The 25863-nt window shown below is 42.4% G+C and overlaps 1 protein-coding gene across 3 annotated transcripts; it reads right to left on the bottom strand.

Annotated features, from left to right (window-relative positions):
• Positions 1-109: 109 nt before the first annotated feature.
• ANKRD16 (ankyrin repeat domain 16) lies at positions 110-25734 on the bottom strand. Of its 3 annotated transcripts, none has more exons than XR_005082242.2 (8): positions 24763-25734; positions 23069-23289; positions 21712-21754; positions 18666-18774; positions 17798-17959; positions 16673-16751; positions 15168-15581; positions 110-191 (listed from the first exon to the last, which is right to left on the bottom strand). XR_005082242.2 is itself a non-coding variant. In XM_037143562.2 (7 exons), the coding sequence occupies exons 1-7, from the start codon at positions 25080-25082 to the stop codon at positions 15424-15426; spliced, it is 1092 nt and encodes a 363-aa protein (XP_036999457.2). In that variant the 5' UTR covers positions 25083-25734; the 3' UTR covers positions 10616-15423. The 3 variants fall into 3 exon arrangements, 1 of the variants encoding a protein (XP_036999457.2); XR_008391710.1 differs by lacking the exon at positions 110-191 and adding an exon at positions 2065-2149; XM_037143562.2 differs by lacking the exon at positions 110-191 and having other exon boundaries at positions 10616-15581.
• Positions 25735-25863: the final 129 nt, after the last annotated feature.

Below are 25863 nucleotides of genomic sequence, written 5' to 3'. Positions count from 1 at the left end.
ACAGTGGAAGTGCTCAGGTTACCTTGTCTGGCAGTTGGTTGGATGCAGAAGTGGTTGACTACTAGGTTAGCTTGTTGTTGGCTGGCTATCTGGTCAGCCCATCTGCCTGCTCACCGAGCCTGCCCTTTTCTGCCTTTCTTCTGTCCTATCACAACTGCTGCCTGCTCGGTGTCCAAACCTAGACCAGGTTCCTGAGGGTAGAGACATTCTTTGTGCAGTAATCCTTGACTATACCATCCACTCATTCAACAGATTGACAGAGGGCCTACACTATGCTAACCACAGACATAAACACTGATCTTACAGTGGGGTTTACAGTTTTTTTACAAAAGACAAATTTTATTCAAGCAATCATGAATAGTTACATGAAGAACTATTACAAAGTGCTACAACAGAAAGGCCTCATATAGGCTGGGGTCAGGGAAGACTTCTCTAGAGAATGATATTCAGGGACCAGTATGAATAGAAGTAAACCACATGGCAAGGCAAGAAGAGAAATTTCCAGGAAGACAGAGGTAGAAGAAAATTTGGTCTGTTTGAGGAACTGAAAGGTCTGTGACATGAAGTGTGTCATAGAGAGAGGGGCTCTCTACACTGGTATACAGGAGGCAAGCTCAGCTTTGTGGCCTGGTAGGCAGCCTACCACTGAGTTTTATCTCAAGTGAAGGATTATGAGCCAGGAAAAGACATGATCTAATCTGTCATAGGCGTTTTCAGGCTTCTACACGAGAATTATATGAAGGGAAGTACAAAAGTGGAAGTAGTAAGACCAGTTAGAGCTATTATAGTAATTCAGGCAAAAGAGTGGCCATGTCTAGGTTTGAAAAATGGTCACACACTATTTCCGGTCCCACCTGCTGTTTCAAAACTTGACCACTCTCTGTGAAGAGGCGGGGTTTATTTCCTTCCTCTTAAACCTCAGACCCAGACTGCTAGGTTTAAGATTGTTGGTCAGCTTCGACAAATGGGATATGGGGAAGTGAAAGTGCTTAATTCTCAGCTGGGTAAGAAAGGCAAGCAGCTTCCGCCTATATGCACACATACCCTTCCCCACAATCCCATATGCTCACCCTGGGAACCGGCCTCCACCCTGTGAAGCTCACACCAGTCTGTATGGAGAGGCCTCTGGGAAGAGCCCATGTGAAAACCTCAGGCTCCAAACAAGAGCAGCATGGACCACCAGACTGAGACCCTAGTCATCATGGAGCAGATATGAGTTACCCTTATCATGCCTTATTTCAGTTTCCAACCCACAGAATCCATGAGTGTGTTTTACCCTCTTAAATTCTGGGGTCAGATGTGATACAGTCACAGCACCTGGAACAAGAGGACACTGGCTGGAACTGGTGTAGTGACAACGGACATGGCAAAAAGCAGACCTATTTGAGATGCCGAAAGGAAATAAAAGTAACAAGACAGTCACAGAAGGGACAGAAAAATCAATTATGAGGGCTTGAGGGAAGGCCCAGATGGAATACATTTTAAAAAATCTTTCTCTACATTTTTAATGATGAATTTAATCTTGAGAGCTTCATTCATTTGATTTAATAACCTGATCTCAGGGATTGGTAAATGTTTACTAAGGTCACATCCTCTTGTTGGATTGTTCCCTGTATCATTATGTAGTGTCCTTCCGTGTCTCTTATATAGTCTTGGTTTTAAAGTCTATTCTATTGAATATAAGTACTGCTACCCCAGCTTTTTTTTCCCTTTCCATTTTCATAAAGTATCTTTTTCTATCCCTTTACTTTTAGTCTGTGTGTATCTTTCAATCTGAGATGTGTCTCTTGAAGACAGCACATATATGAGTCTTGTTCCTTATCAATTCAGCTACCCTATATCTTTTGGTTGAATCATTTAAGCCATTACATTTAAGGTGAGTATTTAGTGCCATTTTATTGTTAGACTATTTTTCTCTGTTTTTTTTTTCTTTTCTTTTCTTCTTCCTCTTAAAACAAGCCCTTTAACATTTGTTGCAGTACTGGTTTGGTGTTAACAAACTCCTTTAGCATTTTCTTATCTGAGAAGCTCCTTATTTCTTCTTTGATTTTAAATCATAGCCTTGCTGGGTAAAGTAGCCTTGATTGCAGGTCCTTGCTTTTCATCACCTAGAATATTTCACGTCACTCCCTTCTGGTCTGAGATGTTTCTGTTGAGAAATCAGACAACAGTGTAATTGGTGCCTCCTTGTATGAAACTACCTGCTTTTCTCTTGAGGCTTTTAGGATTCTCTCATTGTCTTTAAGCCTTGACATTTTAATTATGATGTGTCTCAGTGTAGGCCTCTTTGGGTCCAACTTCTTTGGTACTTTCTGAACTTCCTGGACTTGTGTGGTTTTTCCCTTCACCAAATTAGGGAAGTTTTTGGTCATTATTTTGTCAAATAGGTTGTCAATCCCTTGTTCATTCTCTTCTACTTCTGGTATTTGCATGATGTGAATGTTGTTATGCTTCATGTTGTCCCAAAAGTTTATTAATCTCTCCTCATTTTTTAAAATTCTTTTTCTTTTTGCTGCTCTGCTTGGGTATTTTTTTTGTTCTACCTTGTTTTCTAAATCACTGATTCAATCCTCTGCTTCATCTATCCTGTTTATTCCTTCCAGTATATTATTAATTTCAGATATTGTATTCTTTATTTCTAACTGGTCCATTTTTAAATGCTGTTGAGTATCCTTAGAATCATTGCTCTAAATCTCTCATAAATTGCTGTCACCATTTCATCTAGTTATTCTTCAGAATTCTCTTGTTCTTTCATTTGGGGCCTGCTTCTTTGTCTTCCCATTTGGCTGCCTCTTTGTGTTTGTTTCTATGTATTAGGTAGATATGCAAAGATTCTGTTGCAGACCCATGTCAAACCCTGCATGTAGCTGGCCCTGGGAAACTTCTTTGGAGCTATCAGTGATCCACAGCTTGTGGCTCCCTCTGCTGGGCCTGAGTGTGTGCAGAAAGAACCAGGCTGCACACCAAGGTTGACTTTTACCAGCACCAGGCCCAGGGGAGAGTCAGCTAAAGTCTCATACCTCCCAGAGATTCACCCCTGCCTGCAGGCTTTCTGTAGGAGTGTCCAACCCATAGCCTGTGAGCCAAACGTGGCCCAGGATAGCTATGAATGCAGCCCAACACAAAATCATAAATTTACTTAAAACCTTTTTTTTGTTCATCAGTTTTTGTTGGTGTTTGTGTATTTAATGTTTGGCTCAGGACAACTCTTCTTCTTTCAGTGTAGCCCAGAGACGCCAAAAGGTTGTACACCCGCTGCTTAGGATTAATCAGTGAAATGTCTTCCAGCTGTACTCCTCAGCATCAGGGCTTAAGCACCACAGGGTGGGGCAGAGTAATTCATGTGGGTGGGGCTATTGCTTCCCCTCAGTTAGATGCAACTTGGAAAAGAGTGCTCTGCCTCGGAAAGATGGCCTCAGCAGTATGGGGAATGACTCAGCACAGGAATCCTTGTGGCTCTTCCTTCAGTTCTTTCCCTAGTGCCACGAGCCCCAGAATCTCCTCACGTGTCTCTAGTCTACTCTGAACCTCCCTCTTCTGGAGCCCAGGGTAAGTGGCTGCAAGTGGAATTTTGTGTGCTGGCACTTTAGGAGGCTCTCTGTGTCTCCAGCTATATCTCCCCGGTAGACAGAAACCTTGCTGCTTTTCACAGCTATATGTTATTTGGGTTCCTTTCCCAGTTCTGGTGCTATGGGCTGGGGAGCCATGCTTGGGGTTGAGACCCCACACTTCTCAGGGGGACCCCCTCGGGCTGTGGAAATATCCCCCCAGGATTTCAGCTGCCACCTGTGCAAGTCCAGCCAGCCCTTTTGTGCCTTCTCTGCCCTCCCTACCAGTCACGTTGCAGTGATGTGGCTTCTTCCATCTGTCTGTAGTTACAAAGCTTCTCTCCAGCTAGTGTTCAGCCAGTTATTCAGGATGATTTCTCTACAGTTTGGTTGTAATTCCAGTGTGGTCCTGGGAGGAGGTTAGTGTAGCTTCCACTTACTCTTCTGCCATCTAGGGTCTCTCTCAGGAATTGGTAAAATTTAATTTTTTCCGTTCATTAACATGTTGGCATGGATAAAGATTGAGCCCAAGTTTTCTTTTTGATAAAGAAAATGGAGCTTATGGCCAAGATGGGGGGCACAGGTAGATACACTATGCCTCCTCACAAAACCAAAAGAAGTACAACAAATATTTTTAATATGTGACCAGAACTGCCAGAAAAATCAAACTGTATGGAAGTTCAACAACCAAGGAGTTAAAGAAGAAATATTCACCTAAACTGGTGAGCTGAGACAAAGAAATATGGCCCAAATGAAAGAACAGATCAAGACTCCTGAACAAGAACTAAGCCACAAGGAGATAGCCAATGTACTAGATGCAGAGTTCAAAACACTGGTCATCGGGATGCTCACAAAAATGATTGAGTATGGTTGCAAAATAGAGGAAAAAGTTAAGGCTATGCAAAGTGAAATAAAGAAAAATATAGAGAGAGAACCAATATTGAAGGGAAGGAAACCAGGACTCAAATCAATGGTTTGGAGCTGAAGGAAGAAATAAACATTCAACTAGAACAGAATGAAGAAACAAGAATTCAAAAAAAATAAAGAGAGCCTTGGGAACCTCTGGGACAACTTTAAATGTTCCAATATCTGAATCATGGGGGCGCCAGAAGGAGAAGAGGAAAAGTAAGAAATTGAAAACTTATTTGAATAAATAATGAAGGAAAACTTCCCTAATCTGGCAAAGGAAATAGACATGCAAGTGTAAGAAGCTCAGAGAGTCCCAAAGAAGTTGGAACCAAGGAAGCACACACCAAGGCACATCATAATTACACTACCCAAGATTAAAGATAAGGAAAGAATCTTAAAAGCAGCAAGAGAAAAAGAAGACAGTTACCTACAAAGGAGTGCCCATCAGACTGTCAGCTGATTTCTCAAAAGAAATCTTGCAGGCAAGAAGGGGCCAGAAAAAAGTATTTGAAGTCATGAAAGGCAAAGACCTACATCTGAGATGACTCTACTCAGCAAAGCTGTCATTTAGAATGGGAGGGCAGATAAAGGGCTTCTCAGATAAAGTCAAGTTAAAGAAGTTTATCATCACCAAGCCCTTATTATATGGAATGTTAAAGGGATTTACCTAAGAAAAAGAAGATCAAAACTATGAACAGTAACATGACAACAAACTTACAACTATCAACAACTGAACCTAAAGTAAACAAAACAAAATAAAAACAAACTAAGTAAACAACTAGAACAGGAACAGAACCACAGAAATGGAGATTACATGGAGAGTTATCAGGGGAGTGAGGGGATGAATGTGGGGAAAGGTAGAGGGAATAAGAAGCATAAATGGTAAGCAAAAATAGACAGGGGGAGGTTAAGAATAGTACAGGAAATGGAGAAGCCAAAGAACTTATACGTATGACTCATGGACATGAACTAATGGGGGGAATGCTGGTGGGAGGGGGGTGTAGGGTACAGGGGAATAAAGGGGAGAAAAATGGGACAACTGTAATAGTATAATCAATAAAATATAGTTAAAATTTAAAACAATTTTTTCAAAAAAATAAAGAAAATGCAGTCATCTGAGAACTAAGAGGGGGAGTTCCCAAGGAAGAAAGGGGTAAGAAATACAGATGGTGCCTCTATAACTACTCTGGTGTCAGCCCTTTTTTTCAATCTTGCTGCTGTTAATGGTGATGGTGCTGATGCCTTTGTTATTAATGACACCAATGGCTAACATTCATGGTGCCAGGCATCACAAGCATTAGCCCATCTCATCCTCACAATAAACATGGGAAGTAACTGCCACTCTTGCTCCTTTTACAGGAACCAAACAGCAAGGAGTTGAAATAACTTGCATAAGGTCATAGGGCTGGTAGCACTAGTGCAGGGACCCATGCTCAGCTCTGTGTGGTTATAGACTGTTCCTCACCCTGACACCATCTTCAGAGATGGCCTCAGGTCCCTCACAACTTCAAAAGTCTTAGTAAGCAGCACTCTCTGCTCTCTAGAACTTTAAAGCCTGAGCTTAAGGAGTGATTGTGTGTCTCTGCTAAGGGCATGTGGCAAAGACCCTAACTGCCCCTGCAACTTTACTTCTCTTCTGGGATAGTGGAGCTAAGCTGTGGTCAGTGGGACTTGATGGAAATGAAACATCTGCCTTCTTAGGAAAGGGCTGTGACTTCTACCCACATCCCCGTCACTGGCTGACCAGCAATCCAGGACCCCAGAAAAGAGGGCCCTGTGCTCATGATGGCAGAACCACTCACCAGGAGTCTGCCTCCCTGACCTAACTCACCCCAGGCTGGTTTTACCCAGCCTTTTTCATAAGAGAGAAATAAACTTGTGTTTTATGCCTCTGTTATTTTATGTCTTAGCTATGGAGAATTTATATTCTAATATAGGCTACCAAGAAAGTGCAAATAGACTGCTATGGAGTCTCTGAGAAGAAACAATTGTTTTTTGGAGTGTATATTTTTCTTTACTTGCACACCTCTCTTACTGAGTGATTTTGATTTCTCTAACATTAAATAGTAAAATTGAGTTAGCTAAGCATGGGAAGAGTGTGAGACACCCAGGGTGATGTTCCCAGAGGCAGGATTAACTGCAAGGTGGATTTTCTCCCTGGGTTTTTACATATACCTGGATCTTAGTTGTTGTGGATTTTCAACAAAACAGGGAAAGTAAGGCCTGTGCATACTAGAGGCTGCCCCCAAGGAAAGCTCTAAAACTCTGAGAGCTGCTTTGAAGTTATCACAGACTATAATCAAAACAGAAATACCCCATCTGATCCTTGCCTGTGTCTTCCTACTCCAAGCATTTAGTTATTAGCCTCCTGTAATATCCACATTGAGGCATTTTTTTTAAAAAAGGAGATATATAGGTTATTTCTATAATGCGGTAGTCTGGTTTTTTCACTTATAAATATATACCAAAAATTTTATAGTTACTATCTGAATTTTGTGTGGAAGTAATTAATTCAATATAAAGAGGATTTTTATAAATCAACAAGACAAACAACAAACAATCACCATATAATACAAGAGACGAATTTCATAAATAGTCCCAACCAATGGCCTCTCTGTATCCAGGCACAGGGTGGTGCCCTGTCACACTGACGCTGAGCTTGGCTAATGGGATGGGAGTATCTGCTCAGAGAGAGCAGAGAACAGGAAAGGACATGAGTCTTTCTCTTTCCCCTGCCATGTTCATGAAAATAAGCCTGAGCCAGCCTAACAGAGGAATAGACCACAAAAGCCAGCCAGCTTCATCTTAAGCCTGCCAGCTTGAGTGACCCACCAGGTGACCACAGATTCATGAGTGAGCTACCGCCTGTGCTCAGCCAGGATCAGCAAAACCACCAGGTTGATCTGCAGACTCTGAGAAATAATAATTAAGTTGTTGCTGTAAGTCACTGAGTTTTGAGGTAGTTTGCTACTAGGCACTGGCTTACTATACAGATTAAAATAGGAAAAGGAAATTAAAATGGCCTACAAACCAATCTAAAGATCTTCAATCTAATTCATAATTAAAGAAACTCAAAACTGAGTCAGTGAAACATTATTATATCCAGTTAGTAGAAATGAAGAATGGTAGCACACAGCTTTGGTGAAGGTGTGGAGGAGGAGTTCGCACTTTCAGAAAAGGTACATGTTGGTGATTTCAAGTCTTGTGGGTGGACATGGCACTCAGGATCCACTCCAACCTCCTTTTATGATTTCCTACATTGCAGAAGCCTTAAAGTTATAAACTGCATTTCCCAGGCTCTCTTAGAGCAAAATTTCTGGATGCAAACTGGATTCTGCTAATGGCTTCAGTTTGAAGAGGAACCGTGTTCCTGCTGGCAGACAGTGCTGGTCCATAGTCTACACTGATAACTAACCTCTGCTGCCTCTCCTCCACTCTGTGAAGGTCTCTGAAGCCGTGAAATCCTGCACAAGGGTTAATCAGCACTGCAACCTTCTTTCTGTTATTTCAAGTGCCCCAGATGTACCTCTCCTCCGTGATTACGCACTGAGCCTTTGCCAGCCTGGGAAGAAGCAACAAGAGATTGGCTGATACCAAAGGCTGGCTAAAATGCCTGCACTCGGGCCAGATAAGGTGCAGTGGCAGAACGTGGGTGGCTGATAACGTAATTATTCCATGGTGTTTTTCTCAGGAATACCTAGGCCTGTCCACATTATATGGTAAATTCCCTGTCTCAGGGACATTGTAAGAAGCTTTTTCATGCACAGACCAGGCAAGGGTGTTCAGCTAAGGTCAGAGGCTAGCCCTCACTTCTATCTTTCTTTTTTTCTTAAAAAAATCACATCACTCTTATTGGCTTTTGATCCCTTCCACACCCTTGCTGGCTCATGAAAGCAATTTTTAAGAAATCTAAAGACTATCAAATATTCATTATTGTAGAAACTGTATTGGGTTGGCCAGAAAAGTTCTTTAGGTTTTTTTTTTCTAGACAATGGATCTAGTAGTGCTTAATTGTCTTTAACTTCATTTGAAACAATTTTGTTAGACTGTATTCTGACAGCTGTCATAGCATCATCACATCATCATGCATTTAAAAAACTTATTAAAATTGGTTAATTTTTGTGCAGCCATTTTAATACTGAAGATGGAAGAAAATGTACATTTTCAGTTTATTATGCTTCATTATTTCAAGAAAAGTAAAAACACAACTGAAACACAAAAAGGATTTGTGCAGTGTATAGAAAAGGTACTGTGACTGATCAAACATGCCAAAATTTGTTTGCGAAGTTGCTTGGTGTCAGGATGGTGGGGTAGAACAAAATGGCGGCTGAACTACAATCCAAAATGGCAGCTGAACTACAACCCAGAAAAGATAGCTGATGTCAAACCAGAGAGCCGAAAGGGCAGGCTTTGCCAAAATGGATATCCACATAGCAACCTAAGCCCGAGGAAAGCCACCAATGATATATTGCTGCTTTGTTTAAAGGGACCAATCCCCAGCTCCCACAAAAGGAGTCAATCCCGCCATATTCCCTGCTTGGACGTGACTTCCCTAGCTCCACTCTGTGGATGGGAGAACCTCGCCTGGGTGCGCAAACCCCAATAAAGCTCTATACTGCCTAACTTTGTGGCTGATTGGCTGGCATTTCTTCCTTGGAGGAGCCTAAGAAAACCTTTCACTCGGTATTATTGACAGTTTGGCGAAATAGTTCCTTGCTGAGGGTCTATCTTATGCACTGGAAGATGTTTAGCAGCACTCCTGGCCTCCCCCCACTACAAGCCAACATACTCAAAATATCCAAATCAATACAGTTATAGGTGAAAAATGAAAAGTATGCCTTTTACTAAATGGACTTTTTGGTCAGTCCAATAACATACACGTTCCTTAAGTCCCACACACTCCAAATAGTGATGGTAAATGAAATATGAGGGTGGGTTGCACCTGAAACATTCCCATATCTTTACTCTCTCTCCCCTCCCAAATGTTCCCTCTGTACTGGGAGCTCAGCCTCCTGCAACTGCCTGCTGGACCTGCCCCGTCAATGAGCCTTTGCTCTCTCACTGCTCCGATTTCCTCCTATCACTGGATCCTCTCCATGTCTCATCTTTTCTACAAAAATCTATCCTGTCAAACTACTTTCTTATGTATTTCTCTTTCTTCAGCACTTGACACATCTAACGAGCAGAGAGGCATGCACAAGCCCCACCATCTCTCCAGTCCTTTGCTCAGCCATGACATTCCAGGGATGGGATCCAATATCCTTTCTTCAGTCCCCACCCCCTACATGCTTCCTTTAAAACAAAACAAAACAAAACAAAACAAAACAAAACAAAACAAAAAAAACAATAACTACAACATAAAAGACTAAATGTGGACAATAATATGGTGGAATACTAGGGAGTTAACAATAACAGTTCAGCATCTGGCTGGTGAGGCTCAGCAGATTGAGTGATGGCCTGTGAACCAAAAAGTTGCCATTTTGATTCCCAGTCAGGGCACATGCCTGGATTGCAGGCCAGGTGCCCAGCTGGGGGCATGTGAGAAGCAAAGATTGATGTTTCTCTCACACATTAATGTTTCTCTCCCTCCCTTTCTCCCTTCTCCTCTCTCTGAAAATAAATAAAATATTTAAAATATATAAAATAACAGTTCACAAAGATTTGAAGAGTATCAGGATATGTTTGCAATATAACATTAGGGGGAAAACTGCATAGGTAGCATCATCTCAACTACATACATCTAAAAGACTAGGAGAAAAAAAGTGGTGACTTGAGTAGTGGAATTACAGGTTATTTTTGTTTTCTCTTTTACTTGTGTATTTTACAATGAGTTGTAAAAAAATCTGGAATAATAAAAAGAACATTTCTCTAATCTGCCACCTGCTCATAAATTCTAGCAATGCCACAGTTAAGTTGACTTTAGTGCCTGACCCTCTGTATCTTGTTACCTGAACTTCCTTCACAAAAGTTCTTTTTCTTTTTGGCATGAGTTTTGTCATTTCTTTTTCATTTTGTAATTCCTTTTCTATTTTTATTTTTAATATATTTTATTGATTATGCTATTACGGTTGTCCCATTTTCCCCCTTTATTCCCCTCTGCCCTGAGCACACCCTCCCACCCACATTCCCACCACTTTAGTTCACGTCCATGGGTCATATATATAAGTTCTTTGGCTTCTACATTTCCTATATTATTCTTAACCTCCCCCTATTTTCCACCTACCATTTATGCTACTTATTCTGTGTACCTTTCCCCCCTCTCCACTCGCTCCCCCACTGATAACCCTCCATGTGATCTTCATTTCTCTGATTCTGTTCCTGTTCTAGTTGTTTGCTTAGTTCATTTGTTTTTGTTTTAGGTTTGGTTGTTAATAACTGTGGGTTTGTTGTCATTTTACCCTTTATATTTATCTTCTTTTTCTTAGATAAGTCCCTTTAACATTCCATATAATAAGGGCTTGGTGATGATAAACTTCTTTAACTTGACTTTATCTGGAACGCTCTTTATCTGCCCTCCCATTCTAAATGACAGCTTTGCTGGGTAGAGTCATCTTGGATGTAGGTCCTTGCCTTTCATGACTTCAACTACTTCTTTCCAGCCCCTTCTGGCCTGCAAGATTTCTTTTGAGAAATCAGCTCAGTCTTTGGGCACTCTTTTGTGGGTAACTGTCTCCTTTTCTTTTGCTGCTTTTAAGATTCTTTCCTTATCTTTAATCTTGGGTAATGTAATTATGATGTGCCTTGGTGGGTGCTTCCTTGGGTCCAAGTTCTTTGGGACTCTGAGCTTCCTGGACTTCCTGGACTTATTTCCTTTGCCAGATTAGGGAAGTTTTCCTTCATTATTTGTTCAAATAAGTTTTAAATTTCTCACTCTTCCTCTTCTCCTTCTGGCACCCCTATGATTCAGATATTGGAACATTTAAAGATGTCCTGGATGTTCCTAAGCCTTTCCTCAGTTTTTTGAATTCTTGTTTCTTCATTCTGTTCTGGTTGAATGTTTCTTTCTTCCTTCTGGTCCACACCATTGATCACTGTTGGTTCCTTTATTTCACTCAGCATAGCCTTCATTTTTTCATCTAATTTGCAACCATATTGAACCAATTCTGTGAGTATCCTGATTGCCAGTGTTTTGAACTGTACATCTGATAGGTTGCTTACCCCTTCATCGCTTAGTTGTATTTTTTCTGGAGCTTTGAACTGATCTTTCAGTTGGGCCATTTTTTTTCATCTCAGTGCGCCTGTCTTGTAGTAAGGGGTGGAGCCTTAGGTGTCACTAGGGCAGAGCAACTCACGTTGCTGTGTTGCGATGCTGTATGTGGGGGGAGGGACAGAGAGGGAACAATGCAGCTTGCTCCACTCTCTGCTGGATTTCAGTTACTTCCCCCTCTTCTCTTAAGCAAATTGGGCTCTTCTGATGATTACTGGGTAGGTGGGTTTGTGTACGTTCTAGGACCCTGTGGGTCTCTCCAATGAACTCTCCCGTGAGGCATGGAGTTTTACCTGCTGCTGCCTCAACCCCCACAGTGTTCTCAATCAGAGGTTTGAGGCTTTATTTCCCTGTGCTGGAACCCTGCTCAGTCTGTCCCGCCCCCTTGTTGTTCCTCCCAGTTTATCTGCATGTGAATGTGGGACCACCCAGTCTGCCAGCTGCTGCCTTGCTGAGAGTCCTCTCTACCCAGCTGCCTGTCTCTGCCCCTCCTACTGGTCTGGATGAATGTTTAACTCCTTGGTTGTCAGACTTCCATACAGTTTAATTTTCTGTCAGTTCTGGTTGTTTTTTTGTTTTTAAATTTGTTGTTGTCCTTTTGGTTGTGAGAAGGCACAGTGTGTCTACCTACACCTCCATCTTGGCTGGAAGTTCCTTCCTTTTCTATTTTTGTCTTGTAAATACTTTCTTGGTAATTGATACATGTCAGTCCTGGCTATTTTCAAATATTTACCATTCTTACTGATTTGTATCTCTCCTCAGGACTTCGGCCTGATCAGTCCCAGGAACAGACTGTCGCAGTGGATCAGGTGCTCTTCCAGGACCAGCCAAAAGCTCTGAGGAAGTGACTCTGTATCAGGGTGCTGAAAATCTTGGTGAGTGTGCAGGTGTGTTCTCTGGAGGGGAGACTTGGTGAGCCACCTGCAGCTCAGTGCGCTTGGTCATGTGAGTGGGAGCTCGAAGCTGTGTGGAGGACGGATTTGAAGAGAACAAGACTGAGAATAGGAGGAATGGTTAAAAAGCTGCCACAACAGTGGTCTGGACAAGAGTCTGAAGGCTTGAATCAGGGAGTCTTAGTAGGGCTGGGGTGGAATAGACTAAGCAGGGCTTCCTGCTGGAGGAAGAGTTACAGATTCCTGGTTTCCAACTTTGGTGACTGGGTGACTTGCAGTGTCATCAAGTTAGGCAGTGAACATGGGCACACATGTAAACAGGTTAAGAGGAAACCTAGGTTTTGAATGAATTGAGTGTGGGACAGTCTTAGAATATCTGTGCAAAAAATGTACAGCAGGCAGTGGAAAATAAAGGTTAGAGACTAGAGTGTCACCAGCATTAGGGTTCAGGTGAAATGAGGAGAATGGATGAGATGGCTCTGGGAACATATGCAGAATATGAACAACAGTGAGTTGGAGACAGAAGTTGTCACACTAGCATTTACAGGACATTATGGAGATGAAAAAGGAACAGTTAGAAAGAAAATCCCAGGAGAATGCTATTGGAGGTGAGAAGAACACACTTCTAGAAGGTGGGAGTGATGAATAATTAAAATGAATGGATCAGTAACGTGGCTAAAACTGTATTACTTGATTTGGTTATTGGGAAGTCTCTGGTAACCTGATAGAGAAAAGCCCTGCACAGAGTAGCAGCTAGGCTGGACCGCAGCAAGCTGAGCAGTGCCTATGAGTTGATGGAACCGAGGGTAGCCCCTCTAAGGGATTCTGGGTGAGAAAGGATGGTTGGGAAGGAACAATAAACAGGAGGGGCTGCATTGTGCAAGGGCCAAGGGGTAAAATGAGACCCTCTAGGTAAGGTGCTTGGCAAAGAATCTAGGATATAGTAAGTGTTCAAGAAACATGAATTGATACCATTCACTTGTTGATCATATAATGTCAAACATTACAATGTGCCGGGCTCTGTTCTGGGTCTGCAGATTAAGTGAGTAAGCAAGAGAGACAAAAGCCCTGCCCAAGGAGCTGACATTCTAGTGGGGAGACAGACAAGAAACAAGATGAAGTAACTCAAAATTTATAATATACTTGATAGTGGTAATCATGAAGGAGAAAAAAACTAAGGAGATATAAAATGCTGAAGGCAACAAAATTTTAGAGTGGGTGGCTTAGGGGGGCCTCACTGAGGTGACTTTTAAGACTCAAAGAACTGAGAAAAGTACCTATAACTAGAAGTAGGAAGTAATGTTAATTATTATCACTATTGTCATTAGCATTCTTAATACATTATTACAGTAAGGTGGTTATTGTATAGTCACTACTATCTGCCACAGTTAATGTTATCGTCATTACTGCCACCTCTGGAACTCCTGGGAACAAACCTGTAACTAGATATTCCCTCACTGCTGCCCGGTGGGGAACTAGTACGAGTGGGTACAGTAGAAGCAAAGCTGCATCTGTGAACGGTCTCACACGTAGTCACTGCAAATTAACAGCAGCTTCACATATACGCTGAGGGGATGAGGAAGCCAGCACCAGACTGAACTGCCATCCCGCCTGCACATAACAGGGCCGTCTTCATACCCCAGGGGCAGAGGCACAGACATCTCTGAAGCCGCTGTGACTGCAGCTTGAATCAGCGAAGATGTGATGTGTATGACATAGAGGTCACAAGATTATACAATCAAGTTATGTTACTGCCAGATGTTTAACCTGATTGTTGGGTACAAGACTCAGCCAGTACCATCTGGGCATAATAAAGAACTGGAATTTCTGGCTGTTCACCTGGCCCAGCACATCACTGAGAATAGCTGGGTATGTGACAAGCTCTTAAGGGATTACACTGAATCTGTGGATTAGGCCTTGCTTGTGATGAATGCAGTTGATCTTTCCACAGATTGACTTGGACTAATTGCTATCCTCCAAAATTCAGAGAAAATCATCCTCCCTACCCCCCAAAAAAGAAGAGTCCAAATGCCTGAGGACTCATCCTATTTTTAATATGTTTAAATTGCTACAATTTTTTAAAAGGTACAACGTCAAGTGTTCATTCCTTCACAATCACAGGCTTCAGTGGCAGGTGGCATGGGACAAATGTGACCTGCAGGCTTTAACAACAAACTCCATTCCTCAACTGAGGTAACAGAAAAGTCTTGCAAGTATCTTAGATGCATTTTTCAGGTGTATTTATTATCCTAAGGGACTGAATACTGAACTTGTCTAATAAAAAAATAATAATAACCTCAAGATCAAAGCATAGTTTAACTAGCAGTGCTTAGAATCTAGAAATGTGTTAATTGATTCCTTGCAAATGTCTGTGTAAATAAAATATTATAAGCACTTCTTTTCTGGCTACAAAACTAAAACCATTGTAACAACCAAGAAAATGCCTATGAAAGAAAGTAAACAGGCCAATTATTTATGGTTCAAGCTAATAGCAATCTGTTATATTTTTAATATTATTGTCTAACTGTATAATATTTACTATAAAACATTTCACATACACATACGAACATACATATAGAAAAGTATGTATACTGTATTATACTCACGCACATTACATGCTTCTCTAAGGAGCCCAGACACTGACTTCACGAACACCAAGTCTACTTGAAGGCCACGATGAGACGCAGGTAAGGAGGGATTCTGAGTGTGCCTGCCCACAGCTAGGCAGCCAGTGGCCACATCTTCTGTGAATCTCAGACGCAGTGGAAAGTGTAGGTGAGGGAGGGCAGAGATTTCACTGAACCTGGTAAAGTCTAAGCAGCAGGAGAAGTTTCCATGAGTTTATTGCCTTTGTTTAGAAACAGCTTCATGCTGTCACACTGTGGCCGAAGCACCGAAGGATGTCTGCACTCCGTGTGAGCTGCTGAGCCAGGGTGCCCGTGATGTCTGGAGAGTCCCGCAGCCCAGACCGCAGAAGAAACTGGACACAGGCCACATGCTGACCTGCGCAGGCCAGGTGCAGGGCTGAGTAGAGACAGAAGTCACGTGAACTTAGTGCACAACCCCCAAAGCAATACTGACCTGGTTGATAGGTTGCTCCTAATGAAAATATTGATTCTTTCAATTGTACAGGTTTTATATTTCTATAATCTGTCCATATGACTGCCTATACTAGATCAAAACATTTTCCCTTTTAACCTGATTGGGTTAGAAATGGCTTAAAAATAACAAGACCAATTGGAGAAGATTTAAGAGACTTGTCTAAAGCAACAAAACAAGTTTATGAGAAATAGGAGACTTTAAATGGTACAGAATACATTTTCAAAGTTTTGTGAAATCTCTGTGTAAGTAAAAATATCACTGTAAATAAGAATGATGTGACCAAACTACCCCCTACTCCCTGTGGGGGAAAAAAAGCAATAAAACAAAAACAGCTGACAAATCTTCATGTTCCACTTAGAATTAGCACTGGATGGACCCTGGCTCTGTTCTCATCTTTAGGAGAAACCTGTGTCTCTGGACTTAGTGACCACCCTCTGTGGCCCCAGAGTGAGTAGTTAGTTATCTATGAGGTTTTTGTTGTTTTTTTTTAAATTCTGAGTCTTTGAAGCATCATGAAGCTCCAACTAAACTCCTGAAGAATGGTGCAGAGAATGTTACTGAGGTTTATTCTAAAGTCCGAGTTTAAACAATTAGCTCTGACAATATCCCTTTGAGCCCTAAATTAAGAAAATTGTAATGGCTATAGTTTTTATGTACACTTCAAAGAGAGATGACCTATGAAGAATCTATAGAATGAATACCTGGATAGCTAGTAGCATCATGGGTGAAAATAGAAAGTGCTTTCATGTCACATATATTGTGCAGTTTAAAACAAAAACAATAATAGTAACAGTAGTAGTCATGAGTAGTAGTCACCATCATTGCCATGGTAATAGCAGTAGTTCTATAGCTTTGCAAACACAGATGTTATTTTAAGGAAGTTGCTAAGCTAGTATTAGCTTAGTATTAATTAGGATTAAAAAAATGTACAACTGTAAAAAAATGTTTTTAAAAGGCCACGTATTGTTTACATTCCACTGACTGATAATTTCCAAGGCACACAGAAGTCGTACCTGATCGATTTCTTTCATCTTTAGAGTTGATGTCAGCACCCAAGGATACCAGCATCTGAACTGTGCTCACATGTCCTTCCTGAGGGTTGAAATAAACTTGTTATCACTGTGACAAGGACCTTTTGGTGATATTCAGTTATTATAATATAGATGGTCAACTCTGTAGGCCAAACTAGCAACTAAAACAGTTGGATTTCCTTCAGTATAATAAGTGTAATTATTGTGATTGCTTGTGAACATACAATTCCAAATTATCCCAAGCACATATATACTTTGCTATAATCCTTAGGGCAGAAATAAACTAGAAAAGACAATCACCTCTCCTGGGTAGGATTCTTATCATAGCTGGCATTATCATTCATGAGGCAATTCATACACTTTCTATCTCTCTAGTTAGTCCATTAGTGTGTGGTGGGACTAAAATCAAGGTTGGAGGTTCAGTTTTCCTGTGGGTGGACCCAAGAGCATCCCAGTCTCCTGCCCCTGTGGCCACAGATCACACTCATAGCCCACCCTCATTTATCTACCCACTTTCTCATAGGGAAGTGCAAGCAAAAATGTGTAGTTCCCCAGAAAACATTTATTCTTGTTGCTATAAAAACAAGAAGAGGAAAGTAGCCAATTATGTTAAAGACAATAAGCAAAAGACTCCTAGCATTTAAATGGGAGAATATAAGCAGCTGCTTTTATAGTGAAAACTTTTTGCATGTCTTAAATATTTTATACATTAGAGAGGCCAGTAAATGCAATTCCCTTGCCTTAGTTAAAGAAATTTTAACTTCTGAAATCAACTTAAGTATAGAGAGCTAGGAATCTGACCCAATGAAATTTTATAGTTTCAAATAACACCATTCTTGAAAACAAAAAAGGGCTGGAGGAAACATAAACTCTGGGCATTTTATGGAAAAAAGGGTGTTTTGAGTTTCTACCTAGCAACAAATAAAAAGGCAAGTTTCTAGTTAAAGGGACACGGGGATTCAGAATCATGACCATTTGGGGAGCATATCATGAGCAATTTCTTTCTTCCACAGAGATGGAGCCAGGGAAATAGAGCTTGGAGCTATTCATTAGTGGAGTAAGGCAAGCCTAAGGAACCAGAGATAGCCTTATGAAAAAAAAACAAACCTTAGCTGCATAATGAAGTGCTGTGAGGTAGGTTGATGTTGCTCTCACATCGACATCAATGCCAAGTTCAGAGACCAAGAATCGGATGGCTTCATTCTGCCCAGTGACTGCTGCCCTGTGTATAGCCTGGGCCCCCAGGGAATCCTCAGCAGAAATACAAGCCTAATAGATTGGGAAGAGAGAGGAACAAAAATAAGAAGCAGAGAAACCTGGGTCCATGGATCTTCTAACATTTTAGCTAAACTTTATGGGCTATGTGCATTTTTCTGGGCTGATGTTATATAGCTTTTGTCAGATTCTTGAAAGACTTTGTAAACAAACAAACAAAAAAACAAAATGGTTAAGATTTAACGCTCTAAAGCAGGGGTCCCCAACCCCTGGCTGTTAGGAACCAGACAAGGGCAGGGAAGCTTTGCTCACATTACTGCCTGAGCTCCGCCTCCTGTCCCCCACCCTCCCTTTCGCCCCCTCCCCTGGCCCTGTCTGTGGAGAAACTGTCTTCCACAAAACCGGTCTCTGGTGCCCAAAAGGTTGGGGGCCACTGCTTTAAAGTGCACTAACGGTGCACTCAGTGGGGAGTTTATTGTTATTACTATAAAACAGCTACTGTTTATTGAAATCTTACTTTGCTAATTGCTTTATGTACATTATATTATTTGTTCCTTAGAATAACACTCTGAAGAATTTAAATTTGTCAGCACTTTACACATAAAAATACTGACACTCAAAGAGGTCAAAGGGTCCCATGTGGGGACCGTGGCAGTGCAGGAATTTGAACCCAGGATATGAATAACTATAACTTCTGTTTATCCTATGACCTAAGACTCATAGGAAATAACAAAGGAATAAAACCAAACCATTACTATACCTTATGTTCTTCAAGGAGCAGCCTGGCTATGTTGATATACCCACACTGAATCGCATCCATGAAGGGTGTGAGGCCACACTTGTCTCTGCAGTCTGGTTCATACTGACACCTAGGGCCCAAACCCAGAATAACAGAGCTGAGAAAAGCCACTGCTTCAGACCCAATGAACAGTTGAGTCTTGACCACTTGCGGTAGGTGACATGCCCTACAAATGATCTGTGAAAGTCCAGAGCACTCTCCCTCTTTCCATCTATGTCAGTATCAGAACTTAGCTCTTCAACACTGTGTCAATTTCCAGCAGTGAATCTGCTCCTCCTGTAACCTTTGTTCCCTGACGTTGTGGACTAGCAGCTGTCCAGCTTCTCATGCCAGAAACCCTGCAGTCATCCCTAGGCCCTCATAACAGATATAGACCGAAACCTCTCAGTGCCTTCAGGAAATATCTTTTAAACGTTTCTTTCTATCTCTGCTTTCTCCCCGGTCCAAGTCAATAGATAATAACCTTCTAACCATTTTCCTCACCTTGGCTTCTGCCTTGCTAATAATCCTTTCTTACAGTTACCAGAATAATCTTTCACCATGTAATTCAGGTGTGGCCACTCCTGTTAAAAACCTTTAACTACATTCAAAAAACAAAGCACAAAATGTGGAACCTCAGCACCACCTCTGGTGGCCAAGATAATGTGGCACAAACTTACCTCTCCAGGTTTCTCTCGCCCACCTACCTTCCACCCCAAGCTTACTGCTGTAAGAACTGTGTTCTTCCTGGGTGTCCTCTCTTCTAGGTCCTGTTTATTTCCGGGTCCTACCTGTCCTACCATCTTCTTAGTCCCACCTCCTACCTGTCCTATCTTCTTACATTCCTACCTTCCTTACAATCCTACCTGCCCTACTGTCTTCCTGGTCATACCGTCTTCTTGTCCTATCTTCTTCTGTCCCACCTCTCCTTTTCCCGTCCCTGCCTTCAACCTCCTGCCCTATCTTCTCAGTCTCACCTCCCATAAGTCCAATCATCTTCTCTCTTACCTTCTTCATGGTCCTGCCTTTTTCCTGCTCTCTCATTTGCCCAGGTCTTTGCTACCTTTGCACTTGCTGATCTCCTCTGCTCGGAACATTACTTCTCCATTCTTCACTCAGCAAACACCAGCTTATCATCACAGCTTCGATGTGACCTCACAGAGGCCTGTCTTCTCTCCTGCATCAACAGTACCCTTGCTTCCCCATACCACTGTACACATTTTTTGTGGTATTATGGGTTCCCCCATTATCTGAAAGTAGAGCATTCCTATGAAACCTTCTGTAAGCCAAAATGGTGTAAAGCAGTATCTCCAGCTTCCTGAAAGTTTGCATTACCTATACTGCTTACTTCACTTTTATGAAAGACCTCCATTAGTACAGTATCTGCTTTTCTTGGTAAGTAAAAATCCTCTTTGGATTTCTTTTGGTTAGTGAAAACAGCTAGCAATGTAGGTCTTGTGTAAAGGCCAAGTGAGATAATATGAACTTTCAGAAAGTTGGGATACCTGTATTACAATTAAAAATTTTATGGTATTTATTTCTGATTGTTTACACTCGGCTTCCACACCAGCCTATAGGGAAGGGACTGTGTTTGTTTTGCTTACCACTGAGTACCTAACACATAGGAAGTGCTTTAAAAAAGTCTTCAATGGATGAATACTTGAAAATTTTCAGACAACCAAGTATGTTCCAATTATCAGCAGATAAGCTTTACACATAAGCAGTGCTTTCAGGGTACTGCATTAAGTTCTCTTCTTGTCTTACCAAGTATTGTCTCCTCAGGTGATATGTTGCACTCTTACGAATTCGGTCACCACTTCTATGTTGATGAGGCCCACATTTCTATCTCAGCCTACACCTGTCCTTTGGGCTTCATATCTGTGCCTCTAACTGCCCTCTTGATGTCTTTGCTTGGATGTCTCACAGGAACATGCAACTCAACGTGTCCAGAAGTGAAACTGGCATCTTCCCCACAAACCCGCTCCTCCTGCACTGCTCTCCACCTCAGTAAATGGCACAAGCACCATCATACCAGCTGCTTAAGTGAGAAACCTGAAAGTCACCCTTGATTTTTCCTTCTCCCTCATTTATTTTATGGAATTATTTCCCTACATCTATTGATTCTACCTAAACATCTCCAAACCTTTTTCTTCATCCCTACAGTCAGCTTCTCAGTCCAGCAACCATGATCTCTCTCCTGTCTAACAGCCTCCCAACAGTCTCTCAACAACCTTCACGGCACCCACTGTTGTGAATTCCTCCAATTCATTCAATATTTTGCAACCAGAGGATCTTTGAAAAATGCGGATTTCTTACCACCCATCCCCGTGCTTAAAACACTTCAGTGCTTTAACACATGCTTAAAACACATATGCTTAGAATAAAACCTAAAAACTGGCCTTCGTCTCCGGCCTCACCCTGCACCCTTCCCCCCTCACTACATATGGGCTTCAGGGTATACTGAGCTTCTTTCAGTTCCTTACATGTACTGTGTTTTTCCCAGGCTCTGAGCATTCTCTGGTACTGTTTCCTCGTCTGGAAGGCCCCCCTGCTTCCTACTGTCTGCCTCCTTCAAGTCACAGTTCAAATATCACTGGGGCTGAGATTCCTTACTCTCAGACCTTGCTGTACCTTCCTGTCATAAGCTCCTGTAGGGATCCCGCAATTCTTTGTTAATGGTCACTAGACTAACATGACTTGTGCACTGTCTGTGACTTCCATGAGAGGGAAGCCGCATTGTCTCATTTCTGTTGCAGCCCCCGCATCTGGTACAATTCATACTAGATGAATTAATAGATGATGAATAAATGGATGAATATTGTTGAATGAAAAGACAAATGAATGATTTTCTCTCACGTTTGTTAGCTATTTTTGTTTTACGTTGAGTTATCTGCTTATGTCCTTTCTTCACTTCTCCATTGGTGCCTTAAATTGCTCTATGAATGATTTGCTTGAGTTCTTCATGTAGCATCAATATTAACTGTCATAATTAGCAAGTATCTCCCTCAATTTGCTGTTTTGTTCTTACCTCTGAAGAAGCACCTTTACTGCCTCTAAACAGCCATGCATTGCTGGGAGAAGAGATTTGAGAATTAGAGTTTATACATAAAAGACTTCTTTCCTGCTAGCACCGATCTCTGTCCCATTTTTTAGCTATGATTTACAAGAAGGTATAATTTTATTAGGTACATTAATATAAATTTGGCTGGATAACTGGTCTATAGCCAAAACTGATTGTCTTTCTTAGTACTTTCACAACAAATTTTCAATCCTAAACTTATCTCCTCACTTTTGTGCCTAGAAAATGTAAAATATTTTAAGAGTAATCCATGACAAAATAAGCAGGAATTTCATTCTCCTACTAAAAATAACTATAGTCAATAATAGAGATTTTTGACTCTCTGTGCTCTGGTACTTTGTGTAAATGACAGGGTGCTGATTCTCCAGACAGGCAGGGGAGCTAGTTGGACAATTGGTGGGAAGAGAAACATTTGCTACTCACTGGCAAAGTTTTAAAAGGAATCCCTTGGTTTCTACCTGCCCGCTATGGGTAGAACAAATGTATGCTTATTTCCTAAGTTATATCATGTCATAAGCATTGATTTTCAGAGAAACTAACAGCCCTGTATTCTAACTCAATGCACTCTCTAGAAGGCTGAAGATTATTTTCTAAATTTCTTGGTCTGGATTGTTGAGCTCATTAACATCTATTTTATCTTATGCCATTGCATTTTTGCTTGTTACTAATTTAAAATACTGTACAAATAGATAATTCAGAATGAAGAAAAATTACTCAAAACAATGAAAACTGTGCCCCAAATTTGTATTTGACATTATCACTAGATAAGTCAAATACACCCAGATCCAAGTATTAATTATAAGCACCTATATTTATTTAAATGAGTAGTGCTATGGTAGGAATTGCTGAGAATATTTTAAAAAAACGTCTCTTTTCCTACTGCCTTTAATAATACAAACAATGTAGAAATGATAAAGTAGTAGCAGCTAGTTCTATGCTCACATGTTAAGCACTGTGCTATAGGTTTTACATACATCTGGCTCCTTAAACCTTATAAGAACCTTGTGATACAGGCATCATTGTCATCATTATCTTGCTGATGAGGAAACTTGATAGTGAGGAACAGAACCAGCTTGCCATCTAGCTGGGGAGAGTAGGAATGATATGCATGAACTAATAAGAAAGAAGAGCATGTTCTGTGCCAAATGACATTAGCTTCATAAACTGAGTGTATGCCAAAATACCTAAAAGCTGTTCTTATTCCCTGATCTCTTTTCCAAAACCCTCCAACTTCGTGACATTTGGCAGTGCTAGGAAGGCATGCTGCACATCTGTGCTTGTGCGCCTGCAGAGCTCTGGACCATACCTGCCGTGTGCAGGGGAGTGCGGCCAATTTTGCTCTCTGTCTTCCAGGAATCTGGGCATACGGTGAGTAAGTACTGGAGGATTTGAGGGTCACCTTCTCGACAGGCAATGTGGAAGCTGTTCCAGCCATCTTTGTTCTTCAGAAGTGGATTTGCACCATGTTCCACAAGGTCCTGGATCACCCCAAGATTCTTTCTTGTGCAAGCCATCATCAGAGGAGTCCTGAGGCCAAATACGACAAACTGTCAGGTGGAGGAGGTGAACCTCCTCCTTTTAGTGTGTGTGTATGTGTGTTTGGAAGCTGTTTCCTTATCTGAAGAATTGCTTCAAGAAATATAAGAGGTCTTTCCTCTTGGAACTGTCTTTATTTTATTTTTTAAAAGATTTTATTTCTTTATTTTTAGAGAGAGGATAAAGGAGGGAGACAGAGAGGGAGAGAAATATCAACACGTGGTTGCCTCTAGTGTGCCCTCTACTGGGGACCCCGCCTGCAACCCAGGCATGTGCCCTGAATGGGAATCAAACCAGCAACCCCTTGGTTTGCATGCTGGCACTCAATCCACTGAGCTACACCAGGTAGGGCTTATTTTATTTTTTTAAACATCACCCAAGGGTGTTTATTGATTTTAGAAAGAGAGGAAGTGGGGGTGGGGGGCAGGGATAAGAGAGGGGGAGACACAGAGTTTGGATCAATTGCCTCCAGGGACCAAACCAGCAATCTAGGTATGTGACCTGACCCAGGATTGAACCTACAACCATTTGGTGTACGGGACAAAGTTCCAACCAACCAAACTACCCTGCCAGGGTTTAGAATTTTCTTTAGATCAATTTACCAGCAGCACAAGAAAATCAGTCTTGTGCTTAGTCACAGCCAAAGTGCAGCCCTCAAAACACAACCATGCCTACTCCCCTCCTACTGTAAATACTCTTTACTGCATATGGCTGTCTGCTCTGTTTCTTACTTATATCACATCAGGAATTATTTGTAACCAAGAACTTCATTATGTTATGAATCTTAAGGCCTTCATAATATCTAAGGAGCTGGACACAGGGAGTACTGAAAACAACATTGGTCTAACAAAATGCAATTGGTTTGGGTGATGGTAAAAGTGAGCATCTTTGACTGTGGAAGTAGTTATGCAAGGTTTTATACATAATAAAATCACAGAGAGCACCACCTTTACACAAGTGTATCTGGTGAACTGTGAATAAGCATATTTTTTGTAGCAATGTCAGTTTCTTAGTTCTGTTATTATGATGTAACTGTGTAAGATGTTAACTTTGGGGGAACCTGGGGGAAGGGCACGTGGGACTTCCCTGAACATTTCCTTGAATATACCTTTCTGTGAACCTATAACTATTGTAGAATAAAAAGCTAACTCAATGCCATTGGTGTTGGTAATGCCAATCATTTACTTAGATGTTCCCAGAAGAACTACATATCCTGGGGCTCATGTTATACGTAGTACAGACAATTCATTGTTTGATATTATTCTATCTGGTAATATTCTGTACTGTTCTCTGCTTTATAAAGAGAAGTAAATGCCTGGACCAGTTGACTCTCCAAGGGTAGGAACAATGTGCCCTAACGGGGAAGGCTGACAGGCTATGCAGTAGAGGCAAAGTAAATGGGAATCTATGATTCTGCGGGAAAGGGATATCTTTCTGGATACTCCTGGATATTCCGCCACCTACCAGTCACCCCTCTTCAGGCAGTCGACCATGGCTCGCCCGCACAGCAGGTACTGCACGCAGTCTCGGTGGCCCATGGAGGCAGCTTCGTGTAGAGGCCGCTTGTAGTCTCGGTTGGCGGCCTCGATGTCTAAGTCCCAGTCCTCGGCCAGACAAGCAAGAATGTCCCGATGCCCATGGCGGGCGGCGCAGTGCAGCAAGGTGTCGCCAGCCAGCCCCGCGCAACCAGCGCCCCCAAGTCTCTGCAGCTCCTCCCGCAGGATGCACAGTTGGCCTTCTTGCACCAGCCTGAAGAGCCGCCTGGGGTCCCTGGGCGCCGCCATGGTCACCGGGGCCTAACGAGGTGTCAAGAGTCCCCTGACCTGACCTGCGTGTGGGGTGGGCGTACTGTACACCACCCAGGTGTCCGTTTCTCACTCTGGACCCCACTCGGGAGTGGGGTAGGGGAGAGACCGCGCTTCCCTCGGCTGGGTGTTTAGTGCATCTGCAAACTTGCCTCGCAGGTCGCTGCTAATGCACGCTCCAGGTGCAGACAAAACCGTGTTCGAGGACGCGCGGCACTTAGGGAAGCTGCCGCTCGTAAGGCAAAAGATTTCATTTTGGGGCAAAACACTGGATAGTGTTTTGCTGCTGTCGAACCCACCGAGATGGGCCCGTGCTGCCTGGCGCCCGTCTGGGCCCGCTCTCACTCTGCGTCGTAGTGGGGCCAGCCTGGGATTTGACTTCCTCCACGGAAGCGGGTAAGTTAGGTATCCGCACTAGTGAAGAGCTCCGATCCGGGCCCGCTGGATGGCAGCTCCGAGCCCACGAGACACCTGTGAAGGAGCCAGCCGGGAGCCACCGCCGCCCCAGAGATGGGGTGGGGCTCCGCAGTTCCCGACCCACGGCCCCTCCCTCACTAAACCGAAAGCAACCTCAGCTCCACCGCCCCTCCGTAAGTCCCCGAGAGCTCGGAGGAACTCTGGGAAAGTTTCCATTGGCCTCTAATCCTTAGCGGAAGCACGGGCAGGCGGGGCTGCTGGCCGAGGCCGCGCCCCCTCCACACTCGCTTTCCAATTGGCCGTGGGGGAAGTCCATCAGCCCAAGGCTGGCTCTTCCCGGGGC

The sequence above is a fragment of the Artibeus jamaicensis genome, unplaced genomic scaffold (genome assembly GCF_021234435.1).
Source record: "Artibeus jamaicensis isolate MK-2021 breed Jamaican fruit bat unplaced genomic scaffold, CSHL_Jam_final contig_426, whole genome shotgun sequence".
Taxonomy (NCBI): Eukaryota; Metazoa; Chordata; class Mammalia; order Chiroptera; family Phyllostomidae; genus Artibeus; species Artibeus jamaicensis.
This window is presented reverse-complemented; position numbering and strand designations above follow the sequence as displayed.